General features: G+C 35.3%; 2 protein-coding genes across 10 annotated transcripts in view; one reads left to right on the forward strand and one right to left on the reverse strand.

Annotated features, from left to right (window-relative positions):
• Positions 1-19,164, reverse strand: part of TTC21B (tetratricopeptide repeat domain 21B) — an 875,896-nt gene that overhangs the window by 211,836 nt on the left and 644,896 nt on the right. The window lies entirely within an intron of this gene.
• The window catches only part of SCN2A (sodium voltage-gated channel alpha subunit 2), a 134,448-nt gene continuing 131,913 nt past the window's right edge, over positions 16,630-19,164 (forward strand). For all 9 annotated transcript variants that reach the window (XM_084999284.1, XM_084999282.1, XM_084999285.1 and 6 more), the window contains exon 1: positions 16,630-16,841. Coding sequence is in view for 2 of the 9 variants with exons in the window: in XM_084999290.1 (XP_084855416.1) it covers positions 16,816-16,841 (26 nt within the window). In the remaining 7 variants the exon portion in view is untranslated. The remainder of the gene's footprint in view (positions 16,842-19,164) is intronic.

Genomic DNA, 19,164 nt, shown 5'->3' on the forward strand with positions numbered 1-19,164 from the left:
TGAGAAAAAAATTTGCATGTTATGTCATTCATTTAAATTATGCAATGCAATAGGTTTTAGTATATTCACAGAATTATGCAACTATCATCACTATCAATTTTATGACATTTTAATCATCCCCCAAAGAAACCCCATATTCATTAACAGACATTGTCCATTTCTCCCTGCTCTCTACCCCTATATCCCCAGCCCTAGGCAGTCACTAATCTACTTTTTATCTTTAGCAATTTATCTATTCTGGATGTTTCTATAATGTAATCATACATATGTGCTCTTTTGTGACTGGCTTCTTTCACTTGGCATAATTATTTCAAGATTCATCCATCATGTAGCATGTGTCGGTATTTCATTCATTTTAATTGTCAATAGTGTTTCATTTCAAAGGTAAACCACATTTTTATTTATCTGTTTAACAGTTGATAGACTTTGTTTATTTCAACTTTTTGGCTATTCTGAATAATCTTGCTATGAGCATTTATGTACAAGGTTTTGTGTGAATGTGTTTCTTTTTTCTTCTCTTTATCATATATCAAGGAGTAGAATTGCTAGGTCATATGGTAACTCTATGTTTAACTTTTTGAGGACTTGCCAAACTATTTTCCAAATTGGCTGAACGGTTTTATATTCCCATTAGCATGTAGAAGGGAACAGTTTCTTCATATCTTTACCAAAACTTGCCTTTTTTATCTGTTATTTTTTTATTATTATTAATTAATGACGTCGGGCATGATTTTCCTGTACTTATACTTATTGCCATTTTATATATTGTTTTCTTTTTCTTTCTTTTTTTTTTTTTTTTTTTAGGGCTGCACCTGCAGCATAAGAAGGTTCCCAGGCAGAGGTTGAATTAGAGCTGCAGCTGTAGCCTAATTCACAGCCATAGCAACTCGGGATCTGAGCCACATCTGCAACCTGTGACACAACTTGTGGCAACTCCGGATCCATACCCCACTGAGTAAGGCCAGGGATCCAACCCACATCCTCCTGGATACTAGTCAAGTTCTTAACCTGCTGAGCCATAGCAGGAACTCCCATTTGTGTATTTTCTTTGAAGAAATGTCTTTTGAAATCATTTTCCCAATTTTAAATTAGGTTTTTTAGTTATTGACTTTTTAAAATTCTTTATATACGCTAGATACAGATTCCTTATTAGAGCTATGATTTTCTAATATTTTCTCCTATTCTCTGGTTGTGTTTTCTTTTTCTTGATGGTGATATTTGAAGGACAAAAGTTTTTAATTTTGATACATTTGAATGTATTTATATTTCTCTGTCACATGTGCTTTTTGGTGTCATATCTAAGAAATTACTGCCTAACTCAAAGTAATGAAAATTTACTTCTGTTTTTTTCTAAGAGTTTTAGTTTTCATTGGGATTATTGAATATATATGGTTTACATGTGTTTTTGTCTGTCTGTGTGTGTGTATAACTTCATCTATATGTATCATATTTTTTGTGTGGTCCCTAAATTTTTTATTCATGAAACAGACAACTTTATTCCATAATGATTTACTTGTTAAAAAAGGAAGACAATTTGAAAAACAAGTCTTCAGTTGTTCACAAACTATGAGACTAAATTCTTAGAAATCATCTTTTTGATTTGTTCTTTAGGAAGCAGGTAAATGATGAGGAGAGGACTGAGTACATAAAATGAGGAAAGTTATTCCATCAAAGTAAAAGAGAATCTAGGATGTGGAAATGAAATTGTATGGAGAAATAAGAGTGAGGGTGTGGCAAACTTTGATTTTCCTATATGTTTTTTTTGTGTGTGTTTAAGCATTAGATAGTCTTTTAAATAAGAGGCAAGTGCAGTTGACTCTTGAATAGCACAAGGGGTGCATTGGGTTGAGGGGGTTAAGGGGTGGGGGTGGGAGGGTGTAGGAGTGCTGATCCGCCTCCCTGCCGTCACAAATTCTTGCATATCTTTATGGTTGTTCCTGTCCTCTGTACTCCCAGTTCCCTGTTTGCAGATTCAACCAACAAAGGATTGTGCAGTACTGCAGTACATATATGTTGAAAAAAACACACTTAAAGGTGGACCTGTGCAGTTCAAAACCTGTTGTTCAAGGGTCAACTGTAAATGAATCTGTTAATATTTTAGAATGCTTGGTAATATTTAGGATATAATCTTTTGGAGGACTCAGAAGTGAATATGTTTTGATTCTCAGTTATATTAAAAATGTACTTCTTTTTCTAGCCAAAAATATAGTTAAAATGAATAAATCTTCTTTAGCATATCTGTTATCATTTTATAAATAACAAAATAATATTTATGGAATGTCTACCATATTCTAGGCATAATACTTTTTTTAACTTAATACTTAATATGCACCATCTTACCAGATAGTTACAGATGGCTGTCACAGAGGAGTTAAATGATAACAGAAAGAGTTAGTAAATATTCGAATCGAGATTTCACCCAAGAATTGTCTTGCACTAAAGTCACATTTTTTCTAGCCTAGACATACATCAAAATATTGATCATATACTTACTCTATTATTGAGTGTCAGAATCATTGCAAAACAAAAAACAAAAAACTGCACTGTTTAATAGAAGAAAGACGATGTGAGCCAGGGTAGTCAGGACAGGTTCAGAAAGAGGCGACTCTGGAGACAATGCTTAAGAGGATGATGAAAAGATAAAAAGAAAAGATGAAACAGAGATGGTGAAGGTATTCTACCATAACTAATAGTGACATAGCAAAATAGTCTCTTAAAACATTTGGTATGAGCTTTAAGAAAAATTTCTGTTTTGATTCATCTCTTTGGGACAAATGTTCCTGCCTGATTTAATAGAAATGGTGTTTTCTCTGCAGATACCTTTGAGCCATACTCTGAGATGCAGAGATATTTCTTGTTGGAACCGGCTCTGAAAGCATGCTTGAATAAGCAGAATTATTCCTCTAAGCTATCTGAAATTGAGCTGAGACACCAATAAGCAAATCATAACACACAAGAATGGAAAAGACAAACATTTATTCCATCCAACTAGTGCTTACATTAATCTGATTAATTAAAGCATGAATGAGAACTATTTACTTGTGCTTGTTATAAAAGAGCAGCATTAAATTAGCTCTTTACCCTCAGAGACACACTGTGATTGTTGGCTTTCATTCTGTTTTTAGCCTCATTGCTCTCTTCTTTAAAAGCAATGGCTTATTATGTTTTCTCATGTTTCCTTCTAGTTGAAGCAGGGCCAGTGCATCACCAAAGAGATTTTGCTGGTTTTACTGATGACCAGACTCAAACAAAAGCAGGTTTTTAATATTGAACTTAATCATGAAATTTGTTATCAGACAACCTTACATGCATGTACATAAGACAACCACCCAAATGGAAGCAACAATATGAGGGTCACTCCATACCTTTTTGAAGATATTTTTCCCCTGGGATTTTAGTTCCCATTTGGGTTTTATCTAATCAACTTTCTTCTTAAAATTTTTATAAGCACTAGATTTATTTCCAACATTCTATCTGTTGCATCTACTATGGGGTTCAGTGGAGATAAATCACTTTTATTGAATCAGTTCTAAAGAAGCTTCAGGATTCCTTGAAATATATAAGAAGCTTAAGAATCCAGTCAAAATTGCTCATAAAATAGCCTTTTGCTCAAGGTCTGATCCTGGCTTAGTTCTAGCTTTGACCTTGCAATGTCTATCTGGGAATGGCCTTGTTGAATATCTGAGTGGCATGTACCATGATCCTCTGTGTTCATAAATGAGTCTTGAATATGTTAAAAGGACTAGAAAGTGTTAATAGTTTCATGAATGCAGAAGTGAAAGAAACAGAGTACGGGAGAAACAAAATTGCAATCAGCTTAAAATGAAATTTAACTTGTAAAAATTTATTATGACATTGAGTGCCATAAAATTGGAAATATTTTACTAGAAAAAAATCCTTAGTAAGAAAACCAATATGTAGAGTAACAGTTTAAAATATAGCATTAGGTTATGCTTAAACAAACAACATTTTTTTTCTAAAATTCATACTGATGGAAGGCAAAAAAGGAAAGTGCTTTAATTGGTAATTCAAAATGCAGGTTGTAATATTTTCCCAAATTTAAATGATATTTGACCGAGTAATAAATTCAAAGAACGTATGCTCTAAAGGGCTGGGCAAAAAAATAATAACAATAATGAGATTTTGATGGAAAGTTGTGTAACTATACTGGTAAATACGCTTCTGTTGTTTTTCACCTGAGAAATCTCTCTTGATTTCCTCCTTGCTTCCAACCTGGGAAGATTTGTTAGCTCTGTCATCTGCTATATTTGCCTGTATTATGAAATGTATCCCACTCTGTGCTAATTTTGGTTTCACTTTTCTCTCATCTATTAGATGGTGAGTTCCTTGAAGCAGAGATTTTTGCCCTGTTCATTTTAGTGTCCCTAGCACCAAAAGTGGGGCCTGCTAATAAATGCTTATCCAATTGAATGGATCTATACAAAGATCTGGTTATGCTCAGTCTTCCAGGATTGCCTTTATTTAAAGAGACAGGGTAGGTTTGAAATTTTTTGTCCTATCGTTTTAAGTCCACATGACTAACACCTAGAAGTGCAAACGAGGTGGAGGAGAGCCCAGGAGCTATTTCTAGGAAGAGAGCATTTCTCTGATACTTTGCTTCTGCCCACAGTGTTAATAACACTTTGTTCAGCACCCACACTGTCAATTTCATTCCAGCTGGGACTCTTCTGATTAGCAGTCTGCTCTTTGTGTTCCCAGAGACAGACTAAAAGGAGGGGTAAAATGACAAAATTAAACAAATATGATATTACAATGTGACGGCACCTTACGTCAATGCCAAGGGAGAAAAACAAAGAAGCTCAAAGGTTCTCTTGGGATTGTTATCCAGCACTGCCTACTGATAATTTCAAAGTGATTTTGTTGCAATTTGTTATTTCATAAATAATTTCCCAACTTCATTTTATTGACCTTTCTTATCAACCATGTGAATTGGGTAATAGAGCTATAATAGGAGTGTGAATCTGCTTTAGATGAATGGCCAGGTCTGCAAAGGACCTGAAATTTACAAGATTAGTAGATTATCAGGCAGAGGATGAAAAACAAAGAAGTTTCTCAGTGGCGGTCACAAGGTGCAGGAGGGAACAGAGACATGAACATGTATATTATTACTGGAATTATCTAGTAATGTAGAAGCTAATAGTACATGGTGAAGAAGGGATGGAAGTAAACCTTCAGAGGTAAGGCAGGCAGAAATCACATCTTAAAAAGATCTTCCTTATCATCCTTAGAGGCTGGGACTTCATCCCTGAATAATAGTGAGCCATTGAGCATTTTCTAGCAGGGGGCAGTTATGATTAGTTCTCTGCTCAATAAAAATTATTGAGAAAGCACAATTGCCATGGTTAGAACAGAGGCATAAAGTATATTTCTGCTCCAAAATAATGCTGTCCGTGCTTGAGATCCAATCCCATGATTCTACCCAAGGTGAAGTGCTAACTATAAATCTAACTTTCTCCCCTCTTAAGAAAGTTTCTCTGAATGAAAGTCAAAGGGACTCATTAACTTTATAGGGATGATCTTGGATTCATGTTAAATTATTTGCAACTTTTAGCCCATCATCATTATTAAAAATTAAATATGATGCTCTTTACAATTGAAACACTGTGTCTGATCAGACAGAAATAATAGTAGAAGGAGGAAAGCAAAAGAGCAATCAGAGTGCTAGATGGAGAACCAGGAGAGAGACCTGGAATTTTTGGCACATGGCAGAAAACCTGAGTTTTGTTGCTGAAACCACAACTGCCATTAAATTTGTCCCAACAGCAAAACTCCCACTCCTATATTTTAAGCCTTATGTGCTGGTACTCTGTTCTAAACTTATAAGGCTGGATGACTCTAACGAACAAGCGTTAAAAATACAGACTGTAGTCTGTGGATAATTTTTTAATATGTGGGTAAAGCATTTTTCTCCTTCAAAAATTCTGTTGAAGAAATCCCTTTATACTATTTCCAAGCATATAAACAAATTTGCAAGAAGCGAGATAAATTCTCTGCAGTTATTTTGATTTGTGTTTTTTCTTTTGTAATCTGTGGATTAAAAACTATTATGTTAGGGTCCATGTCATTAGTTTAGTCCAATAGAACTTTAGAAATGAGGATGGGGGATTAGAGTAGTAGTCTCCTCTAGAGATCTTCTTTATCCTTCAGGACAAGAGAGGTATATTGGTCCCTGCTTTTATAGCCAGAGGAGCTTGAAGGTATGTTCTCTACTAGCTCCTGTGATGTTCCAAGGAAAAATGGTTTTTTTGGTCCAGTATTATGGCAAATTATTTTAAAAATCTCTAACTTAAAGAATCATAATGCACATTAATGCTTTAAGTATCTTGAGAAATACTTCAATAAAGAAATAATTTGTTTAATATTTTTAATCCAGTGTTATAGACTGCCCAAATATGTTCTTACCTTTTTCCATAATGGCAAGATATTAGGGATATGGCCACCCAGCATCTTCCCTTGAAATTAGACATGGCCATCCAACTGAGTTCTCACCACTGGATTGTAACTGAGGGTATATACACAACTTCTGCATTTGCTAGCTCTCTTTGTCTTCTTTTCTTCCCATGAGCCAGAATGTAGATATGAATGTCAACCAACCTCAAAGGACATGAGGTTGAAGACAATACCCTATGAGGGAACAGAAGAGAAGAATGGGCCCCTGATGACCTTATGAAGCAGAGTCTTCCTTCATACTCTAGACTTTTATAGGAGAGAGAATTTTCTGTCCTGTTTGAACCGGGATATAATTTTGTTATAATAGCTTAGTTTATACCTTATTATACCTAACGTTACTTAAATCATTTTTTCCCCTAGAAACTACCTTCCCCCTTTGTATGGGAAATCACCTTGAAAAACTAAACCTCTAGGAAACACACGTCAGGAAATACTGGACCATGCCAAAGGATTCTTTGATTCTGATTGCTTGGTCAATACCACATGCTTTGAGGCATGACTTGCTTTATGATTGTCCTCACCACTCTCTGGTTTCCTGATTGGCAGTACTCTGATGACTCAAGACCCAATTCCATCTATCTAATGTCTCTTCAGAATCCTCCACTGGATCCTGTGGACCTGGCCAGGATATAAAAATAAAAGTTTATCAAGAATCACATGACAAAATTGAGGGGCTGGACCTCCAAGAGATGAACATCACTCTGATCACTTTCGCTTACTTTGCTTTGGTTATAATCACATATTTCTATAGACACCAGGGAATTAAGAACTGTAACTTAGTTTTGTGTTGAAGAAGAAGATGAAATGGTTTGGTGAACACAGTATTGTCTCTACTACCCTGGAGTTTGAAAAATGTCAGAGATTTACTTTCTAAATTCAACTCTTCCTAGTTGCATTCTCTTTTGGAAATACATAGAATGCTTCCACATGGAGCAGAGAAAAGAAGTGAAACCACTCTTACTATAATTCCCATGAGGAACTGTACATCCTTTCCATGGGGAGGGATGACTTGGTTTAGTGGAAAGAAGACTGGTTGAGGGATAAGGTGGAGGGCTTCTAGTTCTCTTTCAGAATGGTATCTTTGCAGTCACCTACCTTTTCTGAAATGTAAGTCCAAGGTATAAATTGGCTTCTTGAATTCTAAAATAAGAAATGTGTTCAGATATTAGCCCTGGTCATAACATCTTGTTGTTTAAGAGCCAGAGTGGATGGTAGGAGCCAGATGTTCCTACATCAGTATAAAAATCCTCTATACAAAAATCCATTTGACAGCATTTCTGTCAGGTCTTCAAACTCTAGTGGAACTTAGAGAAATTACTGTCTGGAAGCAGCTCCTTCCATTGTCTCATAGCTATAGGTAAATTCTATATTAAATTGAGCAAAAGTACAATGGTAAAAGTAGGTGAAATATAGAGATTTGAGTCCTTCGTCTTCATTTGAGTTACTTGTGAATTTATTGATAATCCTTCTGCATATTCACCTTTCCACTGAATCACATCTAATTTTTAATAATTGTTCAAATACTATGTATCATCATTCAAATAGCTTAGCTGCAAGTGTTTGTTCCTCTTTTGTTCCACTTCTCCAACAACTCTTCCCACCAGTCCTGGGGAACATAAAAACATTTGATATCCTCTGACAAATTTATCTTCTTCCTGTGTGGGTTTACTTTTACTTTTGGCTAATAATCCTCATCTGCTCCCTTTTTTCATGATAATATGAATTCAATTTCTGTTATAAAAATGGTTTAATATGCTACATCTGACAAATTTGCCCTTTTTTGTCCTATAACAACATATGGAAACTTCTCCTCGCTCATTCCCTATACTCCTTTTATCCAGGAAGGAGATGGGTTAAATGTGTCCAAATGTGTAAACATTTTTCTCTCAGGTTTTCTACAGACTTCAATGGGTGAACAGGTAATGATCAAGATGAAAATTTCATCCCAGTTCTTGCAGTACAATGGGACTCTCTTGTACACATGACCAAAAATTATGGACAAGGCTGGATGAAGTATTCATTTTGAGATCCTGGTTCCATCAATATATCCTGGTCATTTCTAGGGTTTTGTAGTTATTTATGAAGGGTTGCCTGCTAATTTTCCCACTGTTTGTAACAATTATTGATCTCAAGAGTTTCGTATAGCCTTTGACTAGAACCAAAACCTTCCTTACCCAAAGATCCTATTAACTTCTGCTCTATAGATGGCTTGAAAGTACTAATGACTCCAATATGCTAGGAGGATTTTAGTCCCCCAGAAAAACTCAATTCCGGTTTATGTTTTTCAAGTTAACTGTTTCTACTCAAGTAGTAAGATCAACTAATCAATGGAATCTCCTTTAAAGACTGAGCAATTTCCTTCGGGATCCTTTTACTGAACTCAGCCTCTGTCACTAACTGACCCTGGAAGGTCCAAAGATCAGTTATGATGTTACATCCACACAGTTGTTGAGGACCTGACTGGCTTATTCAAGGGCCTTTATCTCCCCACCACTGACCTTACCCTATTTGTCTTAGATGACACCATTTTGGTGGTGTTATTTGACTCCCTTGAAGGATATATTTAAACTACTACTCTAATTTTAATACTCCTCTCTACTTTATCATCTCAGAGTGACTGCATGCCCAAAACAATGTTTATCTTCCCAGGGAACCTTGTTTCCAGTTATTTTTTTAGTTCTCTACCTGTGTTGTCTACCTTATTTACCCCACTGAGAAGTGAATTTATCAGAAAATAAAACTAAAAATTTATCGAATGTAGTTTTTAATAAAAATTTTGAGCTGATAATTACCATTATTAGTGATAATAATAATGATAAGCTTGGACAAGGAATGACTCAAATGGTTACCATAAAAAACCACAAAGAAGGATTTGGAGTTTATGATCATTCTTCTGCCTATTGGGGGATTTTTGTGGACACTGAGTGGCCATACTTTGGCTTATGGTTTAGAGAATGTCATCATGTCTAGGTGGTTCTTCATTATGTTGGTTGATTTTTTGCATTCAGGACAAAAGCATACCTCTCGGTTAGGGATGACAGGACAACCTGATTGTACTTTCTTCTGTCAGCAGGGAGCCATCAACCAGCATTTATGTATTTTTGATGTCAGTGAAAAGATTATGTGAGGCTTTTAACATATATGAAAACTTCTCATTCAGCAGATCATGGAAAACTACACTCTCTTTGAGAGAACTATCTTCTGGGAAGAAATGAGTCTTTGGCAGAGTTCCAGGGTTCCTGTGCTTCTCTTCCTTTGCCACTCTGTCCTCTTCTCCTGCCCATTAATCTCTTGATGACTTATTTTCTTTATTTACTCTGGCTCCTGTTTCTCTTCCCATCTTTCTGTATTAGTCCTCACATCTGTTGAAACCCTATTACCTACTCTAAAATGCTGCAGTGAAGAGAAACACACCTGAGGATTATCCCTCTCTCCACTTTCATCTTGCCCTTCTCACTTAACTGATGAGACCTGGAGCCAAGAACAAAAAGCACATAATACTAAAGGTCACTGGATAGTTTTCTCAGGGTTTCCACCTCAAATCTCAAGAAGGATTCAACCAGAACCCAAACATTGAGAATAGAGATCTCAGTTGGAGTTCAAAATACATCTTTTGCCAGCTGAGAGATATTTAGCTTTGTTTTCTTCATCTTTATGAAGGAAAAAATGAAAACCTAGTTCACAGGCCTGCTATGTGAACTTAATAAGATAATCTATGCAAAGTGCTTGGTACATTGCTTGGTACATAAAAAGTATGCAATAAACTTTAGCTATTGCTAAAATTACTTAGAACATCCCCCTTTCAAAAGATTATGGTGATCAACTATAATAAAAAATAAACAAAAAATATATGTCAAATATTCTGTCATATTGTTTATAGAAATCATATGCTTTTGCCAGCCTAGTTTTTGTATCCCCTTTATTTCTTTATCCATCATTTGATAGCATACTAATAAATGTCAATTCACACTAATTGTAATCAGCATGACTTACCCTTTTCATCAGTATTAAAAGTCTTTGAACATGGTATGAAAAAAAAATATGCCTTTTTTAGCTTGAAAGTCTGTGTGATTCCCTAATAATAATGCTAAAGGACCAATATTAGGTGTGGAGTTCAACTTTTTAAAACTGTCCTAAAGTTGGCAGCCAATAAAACAGGTTAGCTTATTTCAGGGTGACCAAAACTATGTAAATTAAATTGTTTTTTTCAGTGGTCTACTTGGTTGCATTTCTTCAATGTGAATATTTTACATGGGAAGAAGTTATGCAAGAAAATATAAACAAATATCAGGTATAGACTACACTCTTAGTCTTCCTTTATTTTTTGAATTGGATAGATGTTAAGAAAATTGAGTGAGTGAAAAGTGATAAAGAGTGACAAAATTAAGTCTTAATGTCTGCAGTTTAATGGAGGTGAAATAAGGCTTACCTTATTAGAAGAAACAGAATGTATGTGTGTGTGTAATATAACATATAATTATATATAGGAGATATATAACATCATATATAATACATATAATTATATAGTATAAATATACAATGTATAAAATTATGTATGTAATGTATCATATATTTAGATATATAAGTATAAAAACTACTATACATACATATAAAGCTGGAGGCCCAGGAAAGCCAATGCAGTACTTCAGTCTGAGTCCAAAGGCCTAAGAGCCAAAGGAGCCAATACTGTAAATCTCAGTTGAGGGCAGGAAAAGAGGAGCTAAGAGGTCTTGGCTCAAGCAGAGAGGCATTAAAAAAGGGGGCTATGAATTCTGTCTTCCTTCACCTTTTGTTTTATTTAGATTCTCAACAGAGTGGATGATGCTCACCCACTCTGAGAAGGACAATCTGCTTTACTGAGTCCAGCAATTGAAATGCTAATCTCACCCAGAAACACCCTAACAGATACACCCATAAATGATGTTCAATCTGAGCTCCTCATAGCCTGTTCAACTGACACATAAAATTAACCTCCACACTTTCATTTATCTCTAAAATTTAAAGTAATTTTGAAAGTCAATCTGTCAAAATAAAACTGTAGAGTTTATGATTAAACAGTGCCAGAGAGATATATTATTGAGAAATAATGTTATTGGTGTGTTGTTGTTAGCCAAATGAATAAATACTCAAGTTGGGAGTTCCCGTCGTGGCGCAGTGGTTAACAAATCCAACTGGGAACAATGAGGTTGCGGGTTCGGTCCCTGCCCTTGCTCAGTGGGTTAACAATCCGGCATTGCCGTGAGCTGTGGTGTAGGTTGCAGACGCGGCTCGGATCTGGCGTTGCTGTGGCTCTGGCGTAGGCCAGCAGCTACAGCTCCGATTCGACCCCTAGCCTGGGAACCTCCATATGCCGAGGGAGCGGCCCAAGAAATGGCAAAAAGACAATAAATAAATAAATAAATAAATAAATAAATAAATAAATAAATAAAAAGACAAAAAAAAAATACTCAAGTTGCTCTAACTATATAGATAGATAAATATAGATATAGGTACACACACCCAAACACACATATTCACCATGGGAAACATTGCTTATATTTTTAAAACTTATTTTTAAGCAGTTAATAGTATGCAAGATGAGAATAAACATTTTTTAACAAAAAAAATATTTAAATTTGTAATGGTCTTATTTTAAAGTCTCAAAGTCTGGCAAAACATGCCAACATGAAATAAAGAGTTGTTTGATGATATTTTACCAAGATATTTTCAGAACTCCATTGAAAGTAATTTAAAATACTAGTAATTCAGTGGTCTAATTTCAATATTTATATAATTAACCTAATGTTTTTATTGAATACCCATCACATGTCCAACTTTCTGTTTAGATCTTAGATAATAGTTTAATAAAATAACATGTTATTTACCTCATTGATTTCATACTGTATGACAGACATATTCATAAAAACAGGAATTCATACATAAATGTAAATAACAGTTCCATGACATATTAACAAAAATTCATATTCTATGTCTAAAACAGTCATTCATTATTTGGGCACCTTTTATTTTCCAGATACTGTTTTATAAACCAGGTTTATATCAGTGAGTGAAACAGACAGACATCTCTGCCTTCATGAAATTTATGTTTTTCATAGAGGAGGCAGCCAGTAAATAAAATGTACAGTAGTCAGCTACATGTAAGTACTACAAGAAAAAATAAAAAGAGAAGGGGGTCAGGGCTAGCCTCACTGCTGAAGTGGCTTTGAGCCGTGACCCAGAATAAGAGAGGAACTGAGCCATGAGGATCCCGTGTTAGAGTACTTCAGGCAAGGAGATCAAAAGATGGGAACTTCCTGAAGAATTGCTGCCAGGTTGAGTAACTGCAAAAATACCAGGATGGCTGGAATAGAATGAGTGAAAGCAAGGGTAACTGGAAAATAAATCAGAGAACTCAAGAGGTCCAGATTATTCAGAATGTTGTAAACATTTAGACAGTCTTTGGCTTTATTCTGAGGGAGATGGGTCACCACTGAAAAAATTTGAGAATAGTTCATTATGTGACTTACAGTTTAACAGGATTACTGTAGTTGCTGTTTTGTAGCAAAGTCAAAAGAAGAAGTAGAGAAAGAAACTAGTGAAGAACTGCAAAAATACCAATTAGAAAGGATACTAGCTTATGCCAAGATAAACTAGTGAAGTAGTAAGTTAGATTCTGTTTTGAAGTTAATAGTACTCACAGACTGACAAGATGTGGAGTATGAAGGCAAGAATCAAAAATGACAAAGTTTTGGCCTAAGTAATTGAAAAGATGGAATTACTATTAACTAGAGATGGAGAAGATTATTTTAGACATGTTAAATAAATAGGGCATGAAAATGATGAATGACCTTTGAATATACTAAGTCAGGAGTTCAGGAGAGAGGGTCAAGCTAGAACATAATTTGGGAGTTATCAAAGATTGTTTTTGGGAGCATGTCAGTGTTCAAAGGAGGGAAAAGCCAGCAAAGGACATTGAGAAGAAGCAGCCATGTATGGAAAAACTTGACTATAGGATGGTGTCAAAGTCAAGGAAAGAAGGTATTTTAAGAAGAAGAAAGTAAGTAAATATTTCAAATGATTTTTAATACTATGATTACAAATGAACCACTGGATTGAACATGAAAAAACTGGATCTAATGCAAACAAACATATAGTTAGAAGTTCTTGGTATTCGATTCAGCTGATCCTGGCTAGACTCAGCTTATCTTAGCTGGATTTGCTCATTCACTTGCATCAGCTTCCAGGTAAGATTGGGACTTGCTGTTCTTAGACATTCATAGATGGGAAATGTCTCTGCTCCACATAGTCTCATGTCTTCCACTAGACAGACCCAGGCTTGTTCATATGGTGGGCAGAGAGGTCACCAAGAGAGGAAGCAAAAGCAGGCAAGAAAATTTGAGGACTAGACTAGAACAATATCACTTTCATTAGATTTTATTGCCAAATTGAGGTCAGTCCAGGATGAAAAAATAGTTTCCATCTCTTAGTGGCACTCACGTTGCAAAACACATGAATACGAGGAGGTGAAAAGAATTGTGACAATAGTTAAAATTCACCATAGTGATTTTTACAGAGCATGATAAAAATGAAGTATGCTGGAATTCCCGTTGTGGCGCAGTGGTTAACGAATCCAACTAGGAACCATGAGGTTGCGGGTTCGATCCCTGGCCTTGCTCAGTGGGTTGAGGATCCAGTGCTGCCATGAGCTGTGGTGTAGGTCGCAGATGCAGCTCAGATCCCACATTGCTGTGGCTCTGGCATAGGCCGGTGGCTGCAGCTCCAATTAGACCCCTAGCCTTGGAACCTCCATTTGCCGCAGAAGCAGCCCTAGGGAAAAAAAAAAAAAAGTGCAAAAAAAAAATGAAGAATGCAAATATATTTTTTAACTTTTAAAAAGTATCACTTATTAACATTGAACTCCTAGTTTTGTGATTAGTCAAAACTGAGATAATATGCTAGAAAGTGATACATGAAAAGAAGTTTTGGGTAATTCTTTTCTGAGATAAATTGATTTTGTGTCACATAATCTCATGGTCCTCAAACTAGGATATTGTGTCACCAAGAGGCTATGGTAGCATGTCTGGAGGTTCAAAAAATCCAAAGATAAGTTAGACACATCTTCCTAAAGGGTAAAATTTATACTCAAAATAGTGGGAAATAATTAATGTTCTAAGAAAAATATTTAAATGTTATATAAGTTATAAAGTTTCCACCATTTTAAAAATAATTGAGGCTTCAGTGATATTTTATGTTGTGGCATATCAGGTTCTGATTTTATGAGTTCAATCTTTTTGGAAATTAGGGGTGCTTTGCTGAAAAATTTAAGAGAAGTTATCATAATTTATGTGCCTGAGAGTTTTTAACAGTATCCTGTGTTTGCAGGAAACTGATGAGGTAAAATAGTGAAGTATACATGTTTAAATAATTAGATCTGCAATACTAATTTAATTTTAAAAATCATATGAATATATCTTAATGATATTGTAGAAATAGGAGTAAGGTAAATTTTAGAGAATCAGATTTGTTCTTTTTACTTGCTTATTAACCCTGAACAAGTTACTGAAGAGTAGGCTTAAGTATCTTCATATAGTCAATGGGGGAAATAATGTGGAACAATCTGTATTATATAACCCCATCAAGAATAGTATGAAATATATGAAGGATCCAAAAAGAGTGACTGATAATCATGTTTTTATTGAATAGATTTCATCTGCATAATGGCTTCTGGTTAATATGCTGTGCATAAAATATTACTTAGATATTTGTATCCTAGATATTTTCACTTGCTATGGATTATATAGAACTTTTAAACATAAAATTTATATCAGATATTGCAAAGATAGCACTTCAGACAAGTTTAATACCTAGAACCTTTGAGTTGTGGAATTGGTTTTCAGCACCGCGGACAGCGTCACAGAGGGTTTTTTTGTTTTTTTGGTTTTTTTGTTTTTGTTTTTTTTTTTGCAGTAGCAGCAAAAGAAACTGGACTATCAAAAGACTAGGAAGGAGAACTTTAGTTCATACCTTGTCTCTAAATTTAAATGGTATTGTGAAAAAGTGGAATAAGGACAACCTATATTTTTATTTCAAGATTTAAAAATTAACCAGGGCTTCACAATTAACCATGGAAAAAATAAATGTATACATATCGAGCACATAATATGCTCAGTGTAACTGACATTATTTGCTAAATGCATCCTCACAATAATTTATTTTTTCTCTTACCCTTCTAATAAGATGTAACTACACACTATATCATACTACAGTGACAAATTTCTTATATCATGTAATTTTTGATATATGTGTGTTTTGAAACATCTTAAAAAGCTGAATTGACTAAAGATTTTCTGGTTTGTCTTTTATTAATTTCATTGTCCTACGTTAACTTTAATTCTTCAGCATCCCCCCGAATAATATTAATAACAACAGCATAATGCAGTATTTCTCTAATAGCAAAAACTTATACATCTCCACAAAGAGATGTTCAATGAAGATAAATTTGACATCTAAAATTATTTTGGAGTTCCTGTCATGGCTCAGTGGTTAACGAATCCAACTAGGAACCATGAGGTTGCGGGTTCGATCCCTGGCCTTGCTCAGTGGGTTGAGGACCCAGTGTTGCCGTGAGCTGTGGTGTAGGTTGCAGACGCAGCTCAGATCCCATGTTGCTGTGGCTCTGGTGTAGGCTGGCAGCTACAGCTCCGATTCGACCCCTAGCCTGGGAACTTCCATATGCCGCAGGAGGTGGCCCAAGAAATGGCAAAAAGATAAAATAAAATAAAATAAAATTATTTTGTAGGAGGCACACATTATTTTTGCAGATAGTAAATGAATTCTTAAGGTAAGTAGTAAGTTTTTACTGTGACACGGTTCCATTTGGTTTAAATACAATTAAGTAAATTTAACACAATTCCAAAAGTAGGATTACTAATTTTAGAAATTGATACTCTAATGCTTATTAAATGTTTACTTTACAATTAATTAAGGTAGCTGGTTTTAAATACAGTGGAATTATGGGCTATAACCATTTCAAACTTGCTAGATGTGGCTTTGTCAAAGGATTTTTGATGAAAATAATTCCACTTTTGGCCAGGAGATGGAGCTGTCATCTAAGCGGCTGCCTTTATTTATTTATTTATTTATTTATTTTTCAGTTTAGCACGCTGCTTTCTAACAGACAGTGGGTACCAACGAGTGAGTGTCAGAACAGAAAGCTAAGGCAGAAGCACAGAGGATGCTGCAGTCATTCTTTCTTGTTTTTTATTCTTCAGTGAAAATGAAGCACATGTGAGATTTTACTTTCTGCTCTGGTCGCAATTCTGAATAACTGCATTGCAGAATATATACATATGTGGATTCTGAGCTATGACTTACAGTTCTCTTTATTCCAGGTAAGCCACCATGATTCTATCTTTGGTCTATCAATGAATTGTTATCTATGTTAATGATAACGTTTAAAATGTGTGCTTTGCGAGCTTGGATTAGGATCTAAATGATTCAAAAGCTGTAATTCTAGCTGTTCTGCATCTTTAAATCTTTCTAGACTGAAATGAGCTCTGACTCTGACATTCTGTATTTTAATATTTCTTGGGCTTTCTGGCCTTTAGCCATCTGTGGCTCTATTCATGTATCTTTTGAAGGTAAAGCTTTCAAAGTGAAGGATGGATCTTCCTTTCGCAAGGGAAACACTGCTCCTTAATGTGAACAAATTGTAGAAATGTAATGAAGCAGATTAACATGGCAGTGGCTTTGCCAAAGCCCAAGGCTGAGCTTGATAGCAGCCTCTGAGGCACGCCAACATCCTAGCCCAAAGGCCTTCTGAACAATTTCTGGCAGGAATTATGATAAAGATTATTTATGCTCTCCCCCCCCACATTTTAGGAAAAATGTTAGTCATTTCTCCCAGATGAATGGAAGATTTATGTGATGTGTTTAATGGACTTGGAATGATAGAACAGACCCTGTCCCCTCCTCCAGTAGGAATGTGAGGAGTAAATTGAAAACAAATTAATTGCTGAGAAAATGGATTTTTCTTACATTGTGGTGGATTTGTGATGATAGGACTGTAGCTATTTAAAATAGTTGATATTGTGTAAGATGCTCACATTTAAAATTATTTTTGGTCATGTGACGTTATCTGTGCTAAAGAGTGGAATGACTCAGGAGCTAGAAATTGCATGCAACAGCCTTGCTTTTCTGCTGCTTCTCATGTTTTCCCCTAAATTCTCTTTTTATTATTATCGAAGTAGCAGGAAGAAAGCAATGCAGAAATCCTGCATTTAAAAGTCCTGATCATCAGATTAATTTATAATGAAATTTTAAAATATTTAAAAATTATTTTTGTGAGATTTTTAAAAAATATCTCATTCCTTCTGTTTGCAAAAGAGCACCGTGTGTTTGTGTGTGTTTGTGCGTGTGTGTGTGATACTGTGATGAAGGTGGCGGGTGGGGAGGTATATCAGGATGTTTCTATCTTACTCATCATTTTCCCCTAAAGTGGTAGTTGTGCTGTGTCACAGGTTGTGAAAGATATGGAGAATGATTTTACAGAATTGTTTGAACCACTGAGGAAAAAAAATTCATTCTTTTGACATGTGGGATCTATAAAGAGATTCAAGTTCCAAATGATTCTATATACATGAAAATTTTTTAGGAACCTATATATTTTAGCATTTATTTATCTCATTATTTAAAGAAAAATAATTGTTACTGAGAGGTTGCGTGAAATTCCCAGAACCACATTATTAGAATCAGAGGCACTATTAGAATACTGATTGACAATTTGCAGTCTCTCAAAGCAGTTACACAGTTTACTTCTAGTGTGAACATAACCAAATGGCACATACCAGGTGTGTAGATATTGGCTTTGTGTGTGTGTGTGTGTGTGTGTGTGTCTATCTGTCTGTCTGTCTGTCTGTCTATCTGTATGTCTGGGTACATTTTTAGTTTCTTTCAGTGTATATGTTACTCAATGCCATATTATATACAATGTTCAGTTTTCTGAGGGCTCTTGACAAGGCATCCAAGAACTAAAACAACTGTCGGAATTCCGTTTCTTAGTATTCTCCTTGCTCCATTTGATGAGGTAATTTACTGTACCCTGCGGCCCTGATATGGATGGTCACAACTCTATTCCTCCTACCTAGTAGAACAGACTGTACATATAGTTTATTGACCTCTAAAGAACATCTTATGCCCTGTCCTTCCTTTTTTCATCTCCTAAGCACAGTCTGAGTGCTACTTCTGTAGCATCTTAAGGGGAAAAAAGGAGCTTAAAATGTGTCACTTTCTATACACAGTTTTTATGGAGTACCACACACATACCAAGAACTGTCTGTAGTAGGAATTAAGACGTAAACAAGGTGCATAGTTTACTTCATGGAGTTCATGTTCATGGAAATGTGCATGTTCAGATAGTACTATATAGCCCTAAATATTATAAACATCAAAATAAAGAATGAAGAAAGATGAGAAAGTGAATGGGACAGGTATATGATCACCTACCCAGTGCCAAGCACTGTGTTACATCCTAAGATTCAGAATAAGCCAATGGTCACACTTTCTCTCTATGAGGAAGGAACCCAGAGCCTAGAGAAAATGACTTTAAGGGGAAATGATAGTTAAATTGTATCTTTAAGAGTGAGTTGGGTATAAATAAATAAAAATACAAAGTTGTCCATTGCAGGCACAAAGGTTAGGCATGCAAATACAAAG

This window comes from Sus scrofa, chromosome 15 (assembly GCF_054392235.1).
Source record: "Sus scrofa isolate SSC_HxYL_T2T_F1_AM1 chromosome 15, Sscrofa_HxYL_maternal_Yorkshire_Landrace_v2.0, whole genome shotgun sequence".
Lineage (NCBI taxonomy): Eukaryota > Metazoa > Chordata > Mammalia > Artiodactyla > Suidae > Sus > Sus scrofa.